Source organism: Harpia harpyja, chromosome 2 (assembly GCF_026419915.1).
Source record: "Harpia harpyja isolate bHarHar1 chromosome 2, bHarHar1 primary haplotype, whole genome shotgun sequence".
NCBI lineage: Eukaryota > Metazoa > Chordata > Aves > Accipitriformes > Accipitridae > Harpia > Harpia harpyja.
In genome coordinates this window covers 62,988,556-63,006,342 of record NC_068941.1, presented here as the reverse complement: position 1 = coordinate 63,006,342, position 17,787 = coordinate 62,988,556, and the positions used below count along the sequence as shown (strand labels likewise).

The 17,787-nt window shown below is 36.4% G+C and overlaps 1 protein-coding gene across 7 annotated transcripts in view; it reads right to left on the bottom strand.

Moving 5' to 3' along the window:
• The window catches only part of ATP8A1 (ATPase phospholipid transporting 8A1), a 130,303-nt gene that overhangs the window by 64,788 nt on the left and 47,728 nt on the right, over positions 1-17,787 (bottom strand). For all 7 annotated transcript variants that reach the window (XM_052780156.1, XM_052780155.1, XM_052780158.1 and 4 more), the window contains 6 exons: positions 15,389-15,461; positions 12,596-12,701; positions 11,259-11,341; positions 11,039-11,088; positions 4,359-4,428; positions 3,218-3,302 (listed from right to left, as the gene is read on the bottom strand). In XM_052780156.1, the coding sequence (XP_052636116.1) occupies positions 3,218-3,302; positions 4,359-4,428; positions 11,039-11,088; positions 11,259-11,341; positions 12,596-12,701; positions 15,389-15,461 (467 nt within the window). The remainder of the gene's footprint in view (positions 1-3,217; positions 3,303-4,358; positions 4,429-11,038; positions 11,089-11,258; positions 11,342-12,595; positions 12,702-15,388; positions 15,462-17,787) is intronic.

The window sequence follows — 17,787 nt, the reverse complement described above, 5'->3', positions numbered from 1 at the left end:
TGAAGTTTGAAATTTACCTCCTAGAAGCCAACTTTGAATCCGCTCAGATTTATTTTTCCCATCTCACAGATTCTTTCAGCTTTCCAAATCCTTAAAATAAAATCTTTGTGTACAGGCAACATTTGGAGCTTTTACTTAATCTTTGAGCAAGTTATACGTAACAGATTTTTTTCCTTCAGCAGAAATCTGAATTCAGCACTACAGAGAGAATTTGAGACTACAAGATTATAAGAAACATCTAATTTTTGACAACACATTTACATTCAATTTAAGTAGCTAGGTGTTAATGTTCTAACAGTTAATTTTCACATATTATCAGATTCTTAGATTTCTAGAACATGAAGTTGGCATAACTCTTTATATACTGAGAAGAGCACTGCTCTAGCCAATTGATGTCTTATGAAGCCACAATTTGCAGGCAGGTAGATTTAGGTGGCAGATAGACAGGACTAATGTAGTTAGTGCCTTTGGCATTTGCCCACTCTGCTCTAGGACACGAACAGCACCATAACCAGGGATGGCTAAATGCAATCTTTATCTGTTCACAGGTTTCTGTTGTGTACAGCTCAGCACCAGCAGCAGTTTTGAAATGATCAAGAGCCTGGGCATGAAATCATACATATGTGTCTTAGATGTAATACAGCAATTTAATATCTTCAGGATGAAAACCATGTGTAATCCTAATTATCTTGACAACTGAACAGCATTAGGAACACAGTGTCTCACCATCTAGACCTAGAGAATAAACTTAGGGCTGACAAATCAACTGATTTTTTTTTTCTCTGCATAATAAGGATACACTAGCAAGGTCCAAAGCAATGAATATGAGACCAAGGTGAGGAAAGGAATTTATGACTGACTAATAGTGATACTATTTCCACAATTCTTTCAAAATATGTTATGCAGATGATAAAATGAAGAAAAGAAATCAGTGTGTATGGAATATCAGCAAACAAGTTTTTCAAGGCATTTGCTTTTTCTTTTTAAATCAGAGACTAATTTTTTTTTCTATTTTTCATTTTAAAAAGATTCTTTTCATTGTGATTTAAAAGAATCTTCCAAATGAAAAGTGGAAAACAAAGTATCATTAAGTCTGCTTCTTAACAGACTGGAACAACGACACAGGAAAATTACACACCTTTTTCTATTTATCCAAGCAGGCATTAACACTCAAGCTTAATAAATGCTTAAATATAAATGCCAACCATGCTAACCACTTCATTTTTGAACAACACACCAAGAGCATGCAGCAAATGCCAAGGACATACTGTACTGCCACATGAAAGGATACTCATGAGAAACTTTGCAATGTCATCGGCTGCAATTTAAATCTGATGCAAAAATAAATACTGATTTCTTTAACTGATTCCAGAGAGAGAGACGTACTTAATTTTTTTTTTTAAAGATTGAATTTAATGCTTTTGAAAGGTTAGCAATTCACTCTTCTGAACAGTAAATCTTTTCATCTGTTGAAAAGGGTACAAAAAGTACTTGAACAAACTGCTTAACACTATTACGTATGTACAGTGGTTTTAAAGATGGGTGGAATTTTTCACTCTTTATGTTGATTCATTTGGTCCAACCTGACTGCTAAGGAAAAAATGGTATCAGTTGTACCACTGATTTAATGAGAACAGTAATTAAGAACGGTATTGAAATTTTCATATCAACTCACACAGGATAGCAGATATTGATCTATTTTTACCTCTTCTGTAACCAAATATATAGCCTTATGATCCAAACTAATTTCACATCTAAGTAACTTTTCCTTGACTGATCCTGGTTAGGCCTTTGTAAATCCCCAAACTGGCCAACCAGCTCATACTACTAGATTGATGAGCTCAGAGGGTTTATCTGAGGCTTCATGTTGTACCATCAGTCAAGTTTGTTTGGTTTTACTTCTGCTTTCAAGTTTATTGTATTATTTATTATAACTTTGATACTCTAAGATTATTTAAGGCTAACCAAATGTTTCCTGCAGGGATCTTGCTACAGAAAACTAACAAAAGAAACAGATCTGTGCCTTGCTTCTGCTGTCACTGACACAATCAAGAGACTGAAGGTGCTGACTACAACACTAACCAAAACACTAAATTCCATTATAAACCAAAAGAGAAAAAATTACAGAAGTCATATGAGTAACAGACAGAAGAAGGATCTTTCCTGATACAGGAAGATTTGGCCAGACATCAGTTACCAAAAGGTAAGGATTGTATTTTAGAAAGAAAATATTTTATTAAAGTTTGCTTTCCAGTGTAAGCTTATTTCTTAAGACACATTAAAGATAATTTTAATGTTCTAGTAACAGTGTATTAAAAAAAATGAAGAGGTAAAAAAATTGCAGTTCAGATTCTCATAACTGTTATAATTCTGCTTCCAACTACTCTCTCCCAACTCGTCGATAAATTAAAACACTATGATACTTCACAGTACAACTCTATAATCCTTTACTAAGATACCAGGAAGGGGGCATGGCATGGAAGATCTAGGAACTGTGCTAGAAGAACTTACATGAAAGCAGAAACCTTTCTACAGTCTGTTTTGTGGCTCACGTCTGTACTGTGGAATCCACTGTTATTAAATAACTAATTGGCTGTTTGTATCAGTCATCTTAATTTCACAGTCTTTTAAATTTTACTTACTATTCCTACTTCACGAACCCTCATGAAGGGGTTCCCCACCTTCAGCAACTACTTTGTAAGACTGATTGTTAATACAGCAGAGATACCAAAACACACCATACAGAAAGCTAGTGATGGCAATTCCCCCTATTGTGACTGGTGACAGAAATAATATGGCATAAAGCTACCTTAAAAGCACTACACTAATCATTTCCGAGCATCTTCACTTTGTCTACTTCTTCCTGTGTGCTATCCCTACAGCATTCATTGTGTGTGGGACATGAAAGCAATCATGGGAAATGAGATCTTCAGAGAAACAAATGCAATGTGTTTGCTCACTGGAAAAATATATTCTGTTTTGAAGAGTCCACTGTGTACTGTGTGGTGGGTTTTTTTTGTTTTGTTTTCTTTCTTAAGCATGAACTTATTACTGACACTTCTCAGGAAGAGGAAGATCTTTTTTAGGAGGCATTACTAAAACATAATTTTCAGACATAATGCGAATAAAACATTACAGCAAGATACAATTGCAGAATTGAAAAGTTGAGCAGTAACTGCATTTCATATTTAGTTTTATATTGAATAATATCACCCACCTTCTGTAGCAAACTGCTCTAGATGTTTTAAGGTGATTTCTTTGTATTTTGAACTTTCAGCAAGACGGTCATAAATTACAGTATCCTACAAAACAAATAAAATGAACTCAGAAGAATTTAATAGAAAAATGAGGATTTTTTGTGTAGATAATATAAATCATGTAGGAAAATGGCAGAAAAATAGGCAGCACTGTATTAATTTACTTCAGCATCAAAAGTGATTAGAAGTAATTTTATTTCAGAGGAGAGAAAAAAGGACACTCCAAATCCTCAGGTTCTCTAAATTTACAAATTCTGCTATGATGCAGTTTTTCTCTACCACATTTTTTGCTGTTATTTCCCTTCATTTTGAAAAGCACTGCATCTTCCTTTGGTTTGCCATGTGAATTCTTTTGATCTCCAAAAATGCTGTCTTTCGCCAATATTAAGCCCACAAGGTAAAATCAGTGTTTCATAACTGCCATTCTCAGGTTTTTGTAGCCAGCTTGATACACAGAATATTAACAACAGCTTCTTCTCTCCACTTGAGAAGACACAGAATGGATATTTATATTCAATCAACTTCATTTTTTTTAAACGATTCGGGAAGGACTTGCATCCCTCTCTCCTTCAAACTTGCCTTAAGATACAGAACAAGAACTAAGGAGCAACTCTGCCATTCCCAGATACACTATGATTAAGATGTCTTCCCATAGATCTTGTTTTCAGGAAAATTTAATTCTGCCGTAACATCAATGGTAGGTTAAAATTCCCATCTAGTCACTTATGCTAGATTACTATTTCTACCTAGTGGTTCATGCTCAGCTACTCCAGCAAGTAACTAATAGATTAAACCATATACTCATCCATTTTCTTGGAGTACAGAAGGAAGCAATTAATAATAAGCGTAAAGGTTTTAGTCCAGTACAAAGAATAGGATGAACAGGTCTGTCATGCCATCACAGGCAGTTAGTAAAGACAGACATTAACTAGTTCATCACCTGAAACAGCTACATAGTAAAATGATGTAAATTGAAAAAGGCATCAACATTCTTTCCTCCACATTTTCCATGTTTCGACTGCAGTTATAACAACCTTTTGCTTTCATATTTATATTGGTAGCACATGTTCTTTGATACAGTGAAAACAGAATAAAACTCACAGCTCCTTTGCAGTAGAGTCTTAACTTTCCTGATGGTGTGCGAACTATCACTGACATTCTCTTCCTAGTGCTGAAAAAGAAATAAATGCCCTATATAAATATCTACCAACATTTTACCTAAGAATATCAATGTATAAGACAAAGGAAAAGAAATAAGGGCTATCTATTCTGAATTACGTTCTCAGGTGACTGGGGTGGAAAAAACAGTTTTACTATTTAGAGTGAATGCTGCTTTTCTGTGGATACTTCTGGAGGCCTTTTTCCCTGCAAAAACAAACTTGAGAATCTTCACCTTCATCTGAATACTGTCGACTGATCACAAAAAACCATCTTAAAGCACAAAGCACTTGTGACCAATATCATAAAGAGGTAGTGCATCACAGACCGTTTCAGTTTTTTCTTCCCAGCCAAACAGTCTCTCGTACACTGTACTGTAATCCTATTACTGTCATCCCAGAGTTTCATTTATCACAGGAAGTTTTAAGTGTGCTAAGAATTGCAAAGGGTCTCACCTCATTTTAACTACTCTGGCTCTCAGTCATTAATGAGATCTAAGTATTTTTAGTTTTTGTCCTCACGACTGCAGTAGGAATTGGAGGAAAGCATGAAGACTGTCACTCTGCTTTCTGTCTTCCCTTTGAGGTCCTCCAACAAGCACACTTTAGATTCAAGATCATGTCCAGTCAAAATGTGTATTTATACCATAATTCTTTCAAACTTCAACTTTTTAAATAAATCCACAGAAACTATTCAGGGAACAAAACACGTTTCTCACACAACAGTTCACAGTAAAATACACAAAAGAGATGGAAGTAAATGGTCCTTTTACAATTTTGGTTCCTGTTGGAACTGGATCCCATTTATACATCATCAAATAGCATTATTGTATGAATGGTTCCTGAAGTTCAGACTGACATGGAAAACATCCTATAAGTGGAATGTATGGAGATAGGTGGAGGAAAGAATTTTGTAATTACTGATAAAGTAAGTGACTGAATAGTATCTTCAAGAAAATATTTTCCTATTCCACCTGTGTGTGCACTTTGCTTCAAGTACAGACAACTGAACAGCAATATTAAAATTACATTTTTACTGTGAATATTGCACAAGAGAGCATAAAAAGGCATTAACTTCTGCAACTCTTCCTCCATTTCATCTCTAATCCAAAAAACCTCATATAAGCAGAATTCCAAAAACCCTTAGACATTGTCCAGTTGGGGATCTGCTTAGACAACAGTGGAGAAATTCAGATCTAAACTGCAGTTAAGTTGCCTAAAATAAAAGCAAGTCTCAGACCCACTTTGATCCCGGCAAGATTATCTAACCTACTGCACTTAAATTTATCACACTTGCCTGAATGTTCAGTTAAGGAACTGTGGAGGAATTACATAATTTAGGGTTTGTATAAACAATAATTTGATATATATGCCCCTGACAGGTAAAAACTCAGGAGTTTTGTACTTGTCTTCCAGTACCGGAAGACTGCAATACTGAAGTTCTGCATACAGCTGCCTATCGACCTACTGAAGATATATCAGAGAATAACCAATGTTTTCCTGTAGCATTCTGAAACTTTAGCTATGAAGACAGATATTGAATCTTGACTGACATACATTTTCTTAGTAAAACTTCAATAAAGCTCATGAGCAGGACTTACTGTCAAGGACTTCTAACTTTTTATGAGCCTTTTCACTGCAGTGACAGTTTTATTTACTTTTCCTGGTGAAATACAGAAAACCACAAAATTGCACTACTACAAGTAACTGTCAGTGTGAGACCATTTTTTTTGTTTTGTTTTCTTCACCATAGATGTGATGTGAGCAGCCATAAAGGTGACCTGGTTATAAGGGGAAAAATACTGAACAGAAGAAGTCTGCTGAAATATTGACAGAGAAAGTGCCTGCCAGCCTGGGAACTGCTAGCCTGTGAACTAGGCCTGGGAACCAGAAACATCCTTGAGAAGTGCAGCCAGCATCTCTGAAGTACAGCTGGGTACCTAGAAACTGGAGACATCCTGAGATACCATCAATAAGCGCAAAATAAGGAACTGTAACTGCAACCTATTCTCTGGAAAGGTGAAAAAGTCTGGAAAAGGGAGAAAACATCCTGTGAAAGTAGGAATTGGCAACTGCTTTTGGTTGTTCTAGCTGAAAGAACAGGAAAACAGTCTGGAAAAATAAAAATTGGTCTGAGAGAAAAGAAAACACCATCATCTATTGACTGTCTCAGGTGAAAAATAGAAATTAGCAGCATCTATTGACTGCTCCAGGTGGTGGTGTCCTACACCCCCTTATGTCTCTGCCATATAAAAATGACTTGCTTTTACCCAAAATGGAGCCTCTATCTCTAAGAGCCATCCCTGCATGAATTTTTCTCTGTGATCTCCTGGACAAGTTATTGGACCATCACCAGGAACACCTGGCTGACTCCAGACTCTCGCTCTTTGAAGTGAGACTTTGACCATCATTGACTTTGAGGCCCCACTCCTGGGAGAGGTTTGGTGAGCACTGTACCGGTACTATTTTGAATAATATGTATGTGTGTGTACGCACGCACATACAGGTAACTGATTGTAAGTGTATTTCTTCACTAGTGATAATTTAGTAGCAACTTGTAGTATATGGAAATATATACTTGCCGCTACTATTGGTTGCTGCTACTATTAAAATATAAGTCTACTTACTTTATTACTCATGAGTATACTTGCTTTACTAATCATAATTTGTAATAGTCTGTAATAAAGAAATTTAGAAAATAAAGCCTCTGTGTCCTTGTGTGCTATGGAATCCTGCAAACCCACTGTCATGATCTCTATACACCCACAGGCTGGGTAAACCTTTGGGTTGTGATGAGGAGGCAGAATAGCTAGTAATTCCCATGGAGTTGCCATGGGATTACAGATGGATAGAATACTTAATACTTCACTCAGAATACAAAATACTTTCCTCAGTCCCAAGATTTGCCAATTCCAGAAGTAGCTCTTGATGGGCCCATTACTTTAAAATCTGTCTCAGGTTTAAGATGAAAATTTCTTCAAAGTGTAAGCACACAAGCACAGAAAACAAGCACTGCTACAGAGGTTTGGGTACATCCTCTGCCAGCCACTCATTCTTTTTCTATGTTTAGAAGTATCAGTCTTCAGTCACAAAACAGGATCAGTATATTCTGGACCTCTTTGAATGATGGAGAGGAGATAAGGTCTCAAATCTCTAGAGGTAGGCCTTCTGTCTGCCCAGTACAACAGCCAAGGTAACGTGGATTATTCATAAAACTGATCAGACATAGCAGCACTAGTTGAACTATTGCTGTATTTCAGGTAAATACACTGGCATTCTAAGTCAAAAATACATTTTAGACAAGAAGCTTTACTCTGTAACTATCTGTCCTGGTTTCAACTGGGATAGAGTTAATTTTTCTTCTTAGTAGCTGGTATAGTGTTATATCTTGGATTCAGTATGAGAAGAATCTTGATAACACACTGATGTTTTCAGCTGTTGCTCAGTAGTGTTTAGACTAAAAGTCAAGGATTTTTCAGCTTCCCATGCCCAGCCAGCAAGAAGGCTGGAGGGGCACAAGAAACTGGGAGGGGACACAGCCAGGGCAGCTGACCCAAACTGGCCAAAGGGATATTCCATACCATGTGACATCATGCCCAGTATATAAACTGGGGGGAGTTAGCCTGGGGGTATCGCTGCTTGGGAACTAACTGGGCATCAGTTGGCGAGTGGTATGCAATTGCATTGTGCATCACTTGTTTTGTATATTCCAATCCTTTTATTAGCATTGTTGTTTTATTATTATTAGCATTATTATTATTTTCTTTCTTTCTGTCCTATTAAACTGTCTTTATCTCAACTCACAAGTTTTACTCTTTTTTCAGTTCTCCCCCCCCCACTGCATGGTGCTTAGTTGCTGGCTGGGGTTAAACCATGATAATATCACAGACAGTTTCTGCTAGACTGTGGAGGTATGCCCCAGGGATACAGATGAAAATCAGTCATTAAATCAATAGATGGCACATACTTCAGATATTGAGATATTATTACCATGTCTATACTCAATACTTGCCAGTGAAATTAATTCTGGTGCTAAAAATTCAATTAATTCCTCTAAGAAAACAATTAGATACAAGTCAAACCCTCATTCAGTAGCACTGTTAGTAATGACACGTTGATGTGCAATTTGTGCCCTGATAGTGGACATTCCTTATGCTTACTGAAACAAGGAATCACATGCTCAAAATCTTTGTAGCTGGCCCAGGTGAGAAGACAGTGCACGTAGTCAGCGCAGGGATGACAGTAAGCGTAAAACATTCTATGCTTCTGGATCCTTAACTGACATAGTGCCTTGCTTCCCCCTGCCCCGCAGACACATACCCTAGGAGTTGGTTTTTGCTCCCAAGAGACAGCTGTGGTTTTCCTATTTGTTACAGTTCCAGATGACAGAATACAAGAAGGGGCACAACACCACACAATTCCTTCCCTGACAGTATGGGGAGCCCTGAACAGCAGAGGGTCTGAACAACTCCCCAATTCCTTGAGCTTAAGGTACCACAGCAGTTGTGGCATCTGACCAGAGTATCTACTGGAGGCAACCTAAACTCAGCCCAAGTTCAAGACACTGTTTGCTCCACAGAGATTAGCACTATGTTTTAGGAATACTTGTCAGCTGGTTAAGGATTATCAGTTGCTCTCAGTATGCTCACCTGCCAGTTAGGCTGAGAGCTACTTCCTTGCTATGAACAAGGTGTAATTAGCATATTGTATAAGTCTACTACTTCTCTTTTCACAGGCACAGCTATAGTCACTGTAAAAAAAGAATACCATAAAAGACAACTCTACCAAGCATTCCTACAAGCTTTACTTCCATAACATACTTCTCTGAAAGACTATCCTAGCAAATGTTGATACTATTGCACTCTACTTGCAGAATAGTCTTATCTGGCTTGTACTGGAAGGTGGCAAGGAATTAGTATGCATTTTTTCTGGGAAAAACTTGGAACACCTGGAAACTCTTCACTCAATAGTTTAATCACTACAGATTACTTCTCTGAAGGTACATGCTCCTACCCATACAGATGGTGTTATGTTTTGGAGCCAAAATTTCTCTTGCTGTGGAACAAGGGTGACCTCTAGTGCTTGCTACAAGTCAGTTCCAAGCAAAGCTAAAGACTACAGAATAAGAAAACCAGCTCTAAAACGGAATGCTTAATAAAGTTGGGTGATTAGTATCCACCAAAAAACTTAATCCTCCAAAGATCAAGATTTAAAAGCAATTCTCTGCTCACCATAGAATATCACTGTTTAAATTACAATTTTAGACTGACACAGAAGTTTAAAAAGATATATGAAATCAAGACAAAGATCAAAACCAGAAACAACATAGGAATCCTTCACTGCTACTCCATGAATGCAGTATAAACTTTCACAGATGTCAAACTAACAGTGTACTTTGTGCTACATGCTTGCTAACTTTCCAGAACAGAAAGTGAACGAAGTGCCTATAGAGAAATGAAACCATGGCATAAATCCTAAAAATTTCAAGTATGCCCTCTACAATATAGAAAAACAACATTAACTGCAAGCAGTCATTAAAAGACATTCAAAACTATAAAAATTACTCTGTTGCCTTATTCTTTTTTCACTGTGGCGATCTTTTTTTATGTTTCACATTATTATTCCTGTTGTTATAACTACAGGCAACTACTCTCATTTCACCCAACCTATACATCCTCAGCCTGTCTCTCCAGTGTTGCCTTGGATCTTTATTTTTTGATCTTTTTGCTTCTTTAGCTAAGCTCAAGGAACACATAATAGGACAGGAAGGAAAACAATGACCACCTTCCGCAGGCACAATTACAAGTAATCATACTAAAAAAAAAAAGCTTCCTCTACATACAAATTCCTTCCCCATCCTATGCCAAAGTAGGCAATGGGCCTACACAAACACTTAGAACACAAATGGCATACATGGATACAATTTAAGCAGATCTACATAACAAGTGAAACTGCATCCAGATTTCTTATGGGTACCTTTATAATTCCGACAGCTTTGACAGAAAATTTTTACTGAAAGCAAAGTACGTGATAAACTCAGTTACCAAGAAAAATAACTGGCCAATGGTCTAATGGTGCTGCTCAGAAGAGAACGGGTTTCAGACTTGAGTATTTAAACAAATCATAATTATGCAAGTATATTTAAGGTCAAACGCAAAATTTCATTCTATCAGTCAAGCCAAACACAAGTTACGTATAACACTTATTTGAATCTTCCCCCCAAATATCAAATTTTTAGTAAATCACATGGTGTCAGGGCTTTCAGAAATACATTTAAAAGTTCAAGTACTTTCCTATACTGTCTTTTCACATATTTTTTTTAAGTTTTGAGACAAAGGGTTTTTTTCAATCTTTGCGCTAAAGCAAAAGTGAAAAATATTAGCCAAAAAGGAGACAACAGGAAAAAATATATGCCTCTGAAAATGTTTTACAATAAATCAGAAGTGTGATCTTAATCATGTACACTGTTTTGCCTATAGTATGATCACGTATTACAGAGATAATAGCCACACAACCTGCATACTTTGCCTGTACAAATATAAAAAATGCCAACATTTTTACCCATAAGAGAAACTCATGAATTATTTTCACAAAAATACACTAAGTGCACAACATGCTGGTTACCTGGTAAATTCCAGGACGTTTAGCAGTTCATATCTTTCTTCCTGTCCCAACTGAAGAACAGGAGAAAAAAAAAAGTGAGAATTAATGCAAAAAACTCAACCAAAAGAACCAAAACCAAACAACATCTCAATAGATATGTACCATGATGCACTTATTCTGAAATTATTTAATACAGCAAGAGTAAATACAGCAAATTATAATGTTACTCCAATGTACTTACAGACTCTATGATTACTGAGTCAGGTGTCCTTCCCGTGAATACAAAACGAAGATGCCTGGCTGCTCTGACCAATGCTCCTTCATCTGCAACAAGTCAATTAGTTATTTTGCAGATGTACCAGAAAACTGTTAGTCTACCCCATGACTTAATGGACACAGTCCAAGCTTTTCTACTTTTGGCTTCCTTTTTCCTTTATAGATTTTTAAGATTAGATGTGGTGCTGGAAAGAACTCTTTGTTTCTCCTGTTAAAACTGATGAAATGAGTTTACGGCTCAGAGAAAATAGGCCCCCAAAGGAACATGCCTCTCAGCTCACTAACGAGAGCATCCTTTTCAAAGCACCTAGGCAAGCACCTTCCTCAGTGGGGCACTGGACAAAGTACATTGCTTTTTGTATAAGTTCTGTTTTAGAAGAGAAGAGTGGTAAGCGATTGCTGTAAATAACAAATAACTTCAATGTCTACATTCAGGAAACATTTCAAGCAGCAACCCAGTCTCCCATAGGCATCAGTTGTCTCCAGATGGCTCAGGATGTCAGAACAGAATTTGCTTGCAATGCCCAGTAAAACATTGCCCTGACCCATTAGCTTTATTGATGGCCCTACCTCTGCCCTTGTCTTCCAACTGTTAAAGGACAGAATTTAGAGGAATAGCCACCTGGGAGCTGGGGCAGACAGGGAAGGTGAAGGCTGGAGACTCTCTGCGCTTCCTGTCATTTCTCCCATCATAACTTCTTATAATACATTAGCTCAGCAGAGCTGTGCATATTTTAATCATTTTGCCTTGCTTCATCATTTCCTGAATTCAAAAATTGTCTATGAACCACAGTAGGCTTGAACCCGACTTTTTGCACTATGATCTTTTCTCACTCTCTAGTAGCACTTATCACAACTTTTATCCTATTAAAAACATTTCTTTTTCATTTTGGATTACAAATGCATTCTTTGTTCTAAATCAATACCATGGTTATCAAGTACAGAATAGGTTCACAAGCAAGGACATCAATTTGTCTCCTGGTCTGATTTCTATTTGCATTTGAGCAGTTCCTTCAGACTTCCACAGCAATCTGACACCACCTTAGGAGTGTTGTACGGTTAATCACCCTTCACCCTTATAATCCATAGGACACCCATATAAATTTTCTAAAGCAAATTAGAAAAGTCTAGATCCTTTTTTGACAAAACTGATTTTAGCTGACACCAATTCTTTTTTTGAGGGATATGTTTTCTTTTTTAATTTTGGAAGATACTTCAAAACCCAATAAACTTTGAATAAAACTTGCTTGTTGAGTTGATAGAACACTTTACTATACGTTCACTCAATTATCTGAGTCTCACCTGGAGATGCTGCTTGATATATAATTTTATCACCTTCTCTTTCTGGAACTGCTGTATGACACACTGCCATCATTGTCAAAAACTCACATATTATAGGTGCAGTTGGCTTAAAAAAAAAAAAAGGTCAGAGCGTGATTAATCATTTAAGCAATAACTAACTGAAATGTAATAATAGACATGGACAAATAACAGTCAAGAAAAAAATTAATTAAAGATTTTTCCTCTCTTCTTTAAAAACTGTCCTGGTTTCAGCTGGGATAGAGTTGTCTTCCTAGTAGCTGGTACGGTGCTATGTTTTGAGTTCAGTATGCGAAGAATGTTGATAACACTGATGTTTTCAGTTGTTGCTAAGTAGTGTTTAGACTAAAGTCAAGGATTTTTCAGCTTCTCATGCCCAGCCAGCGAGAAAGCTGGAGGGGCACAAGAAATTGGGAGGGGACACAGCCGGGGCAGCTGACCCAAACTGGCCAACGGGGTATTCCATACCATGTGACGTCCCATCTAGTATAGGAACTGGGGGGAGTGGGGGGCGGGGGATCGCCGCTCGGGGACTAACTGGGTGTCGATCAGCGGGTGGTGAGCAATTGCACTGCGCATCATTTGTACATTCCAATCCTTTTATTATTGCTGTTGTCATTTTATTAGTGTTATCATTATCATTATTAGTTTCTTCTTTTCTGTTCTATTAAACCATTCTTATCTCAACCCACGAGTTTTACTTCTTTTCCCAATTTTCTCCCCCATCCCACTGGGTGGGGGGGGGGAGTGAGTGAGCAGCTGCGTGGTGCTTAGTTGCTGGCTGGGGTTAAACCACGACAAAAACTATCAACAGGTAAACAAAACAGGCATTATCTGCACACTAATCTCAGCATGCAGAGTAACTTCTTGCTACTTTACTTCGATACTGGCTGTATAGATAGAATTTAGTGGCCTTTTTCTATCATAAGAATCAAAAGTAGATAACTAGAAACATAGAATAATTCAAATAAGCATTTCATAGGGAAGGTAAATCTGAACGCTGTAGTGAAAGAATTTTACATTATTCACTAAAGTCTCTTTGGATGTTGTTTTTTTACTAAAAACATTCCCTTTTACATTACTTTTGTCTAATACTATATTTGACAACACTTTTTAAGAACCTTTAGAAAGATGAAGCAACCGAACCCGAAAATGATGTGGAAAATGCTGCAAGGTCAGGCAGACAGCTTTTAAAGGAAGACATTTAGATGAATGTCTCAGGCACTTCAGAGTCCACAAAGCTGAAACAATTTTAAATGATTTAGCCAAAAGAGGGGAAAAGAGTGTATATAAGCAAAATAGTTGATTGTTTTTGATGAATACAGCTAAAAACCTTATTAGTACAGCTGAAATTTGCAAAATGAATGAACTGACTCCTGAATAGTTGTTCAAAAGAAACCCCAGCATTCCCAAGTAAGTTCAAAGCAGCTGCCACCTCAACTGAGGTTTTTTGTAGCATATTTATAATATTTCAGATTAGTAGCAGACTAAGAATGTGAACAATAAAGATAACATTACAATGACTCTATAAAATACAGTCAGCGCTGAAAACCTAACTTAATTCCATAGCGCAGAAACACTAATGGGAGCAGGTTCCTGTCCACTTCCACTGAGGGTCCCCAGATTGTCTAAGATGTATTGAGAAGGTTGAATTACAGATTCTTTTCCAAAGCACTTCAGAACACATTTAACATACAATGATGAAACCTCTCTTTGAATGTGTTCCTGAATTTTTACTTTAAGATGTATACAAATGCAATTTTATAGCTTGTATGCTCCTATTATATATACTTAATACTACATATCTACCAGAAAACTTTCAAGATTCAACCACCTGCATACCAAGGTTTCTCTAGACAAGAGCAGTAACAGGACGATGCCTCTTCCAAGCATTCTACATTACTAGCACTGAAAATGGCCTGTGCAGGTAAGTACAAGAGCCCCCTCTGCTTTAGATAGGCTTGAGAGTTGCACTCAGGTGTCTAGCACTTAAGACTGCCCCATTTGTAGAACAAAATGCTTCACTGTCTGCCAGCTACCCTGAAATTATTTTCCCGGGAAGACAAAATTTAAGGAAAGAAAAGAGTAATTTATTTACACTCTTCAAAAATAGAACAAACAGTCACACTATTTAAGGTAGGCGTTCTTGGTTATGACTAGGCAAAAACATCTCTTGTACAAATGACAAACAGAAAGTGGTAATGATGGTACCGTTTCTTTATCAAATCATAAACTAAGCTATTAACTTTCTGTGAAATGTATTGTCTCTTTGGGGCAAATATCAGCCTCCAGAATGCCTGTTTCATTTTGTCATCTGAACTAATAATCTAACCTCATGGAAGCATGTACACAAAAACAATGTATATGGTTAAGTTCTGACTCTTGTCTATGCTTGGGCACAGAAATACTAAGTCATGTCAGGATAGTAAGTTAACCTGACTGATCCTGAAAGCTTTGATGGATGTCATGACATGATATGAACAGCATAGCTAATGTTAAAACACCCACAGAATGAAGAACTTAGGACTATTATATTTCAGACTCATAACATCCGAATCATACCATAAAAAAAAAAAAAGAAAAAAAAGAAAAAAAAAAAGGACAGAATCTAATTAACAAGTATCAGCAACAAACAATTATAAAAGTATTCATGAGGGCATGCTGATTTTGTGTAAATACATTATTTATTTTCTTTCAAAGGACATCATCTTTTGACTTCCTGAAAGCAATGGTTTGATTTCACAAAACAATGTCAATTGTTTCTATATAACTTACATGATTGCTTTGAAGGTTCTCTAGTAATGAGGAGTCACTAAATGTTTTTTCTTCTCCATTTTGTGAGCCCTGCCTAGAAATAATTAAGTAGAAAAAAGATCATCATTAGCATATTCTCAACAATTCATATACAAATCATCCACCCTACTGTGCTAAGGTCAAACAAATTTTCGTTTGTAGCTGTTACAATAAAGGCTGCAATCACATACTGCGACAAAATGAAGTAAAAAGGTACTTGTTTCACATCTCCAAACTTTATCTAATTTTAAGAAACCTTGATTTATATAAATACACTTAAATCCAGGGAAGTTTCTCTGCTGACTTCAGATAATGCAGGATGAAGTAAAAATAAATGTACAATGTAAGACTGTGGCTTCTTGTTGTCTGATCTCTAGAATGGGATTATTGAAGAGATTCAGAACAAGGTATGCCTGAAGAGATCACATTTCTTTGAGAAGTTAGCAGTTTTGGAATAGGTTCGCAAATGTTTGCAGAAAATAAAGTCCAGTATCTGAAAGGGGTAAGCAAATTGAGTTCAGACATCAGGGAAGTCTGCATGGAGAGGGTTTGTTTTCTATTACTCATGACCAAAAAGGAACCTAGTAAACTCATGGATAAAGAAGATGCAGCAACAGTGGTGAAGTAGGAAGGGACTGAACAGTTGCGAGGTGGAGATGGTTCTGGAGAAATAAAGTCATACACTAACATCTCTCAAATTGCACAAATCTTCTGGCTGAAGCTGAGAGATCAAAAATATAGATACTTCTAGGAAGACTTGTTACTGCAGCTGACTGTTGAGTATTAAGACAATCTAGTTGAGTTTGAATCTCAGTGAAACAAAACAGTGCTGAAAAGTGAACCCAGTTGGAGGAAAGTATTCTTTTTTCATTTACTGTGGATCTTGCCTTGGCTCACGTAATCTCGCAAGAGAGTGAACACATTCTGTGATTTAAGTTGAAGGATAAGCCATATACATCAAAGGCAATCTAAAGATTCTCTATGAAAACCAAAAGTGAGCTGTTTTAGTCCTGCACTACCACGAAGGAATATAAATTTGCAGTACCTCATCTATATAAACACCTAAGGACTACTTTTTCTAAAAACACTATTATTAAAGCGAGAAATTCAAAGCATCCACATTCACCAAGACTTTTTTTTTAAAATGCAAAGCAAATAGATCTTGAAGTGCCAAAGTTAACAACTTCAGATACACTAAATTTGTTTAGAGTCTAAGGTTTGAGCTTTGTTTGCTTAAAGCCTTCTGACAGAAAGACTTCAAGACATTTTCCAGATTCTCAGTGCTAAAAAAAAGGAAAAATATTTGCAAGTATATGTTGTGTCAAACTGGAAAACAATTTTTTCCAATACAAAAAAATAAAGATTTAAAAGATTTGGAATTCAGTACATTAGTCATTTTAGGATTAGAAATGTTACTGTCATAAACAGATTCTCTTAATCACAATAGATTTACATACAAAAAAAATTCTTCTTAAGTATCACATTTCTTAAGTATTTACAAGATGTTCATTGCTTATAAAAAGGAGGTACTTTTTTTTTTTTTTAAACTACTGTTCTGGCATAATTTTATCCATTTCAGATCTGCTTATAAAAATTTTGATGTGTATGAGTCAAGACCAGTCTTATTTCATAAATGCCTTACAAGCAAGCATGCTTAATTTCATTTAAGCATTGCATTGTTTTAATGAAACCACTCACTTGTGCGCAGTTAAGCACACTTGTACATCTTTGTAAAAAACATCTTGCTGCTACATCAAACGAGGATATTCAGGTCAGGCAGGATTTTGGGGTGTGCATGTGTGCCACTTTTCATGTGTATGTGGGGGGTACTTTTCAGGTTTTGGTTTTTTTAATATAAAGAAAGAATTAATTCTAATCTAGCAAAGCAAGTTTTTTTTCCCCTCAAACTTTTCCAAACATAAGATGACAAACACATTAGTTTTGTGTGACATACCTTGCTGTCACTTTCAACAAATACAATAGTGATAATTTAAAGACTGTAAATGACATTTTTTCCCCGATCTATCTGAGCTTATTTTGAATGGTATTGTAAATATTTAGTTTAAGAAAGTATGATGAAAAAGTACAAGGCGTCATGCAGATGGCAGCAGAAAAGCAGCCAGGAATTAGTCTTTCCTGAGAGATTAAGAGATTAATGTTGGCCTCAAGTGTATTTGGGTGCTTTAATATCAGTTTCAGTTAAGAACTAGGTAGTGCTAGTATTCTAAAACTATCTGTAGGAAGTAAAATATTAACAATAACTTATTACATATTTTTCACTCTCAAATATGGACCTTTTTTCAAACATATTAGAGATTATTACTAACCTATTACTAAGTAACAATAGAAAAGCATGATTAAAGTTACCACCATACCAACTA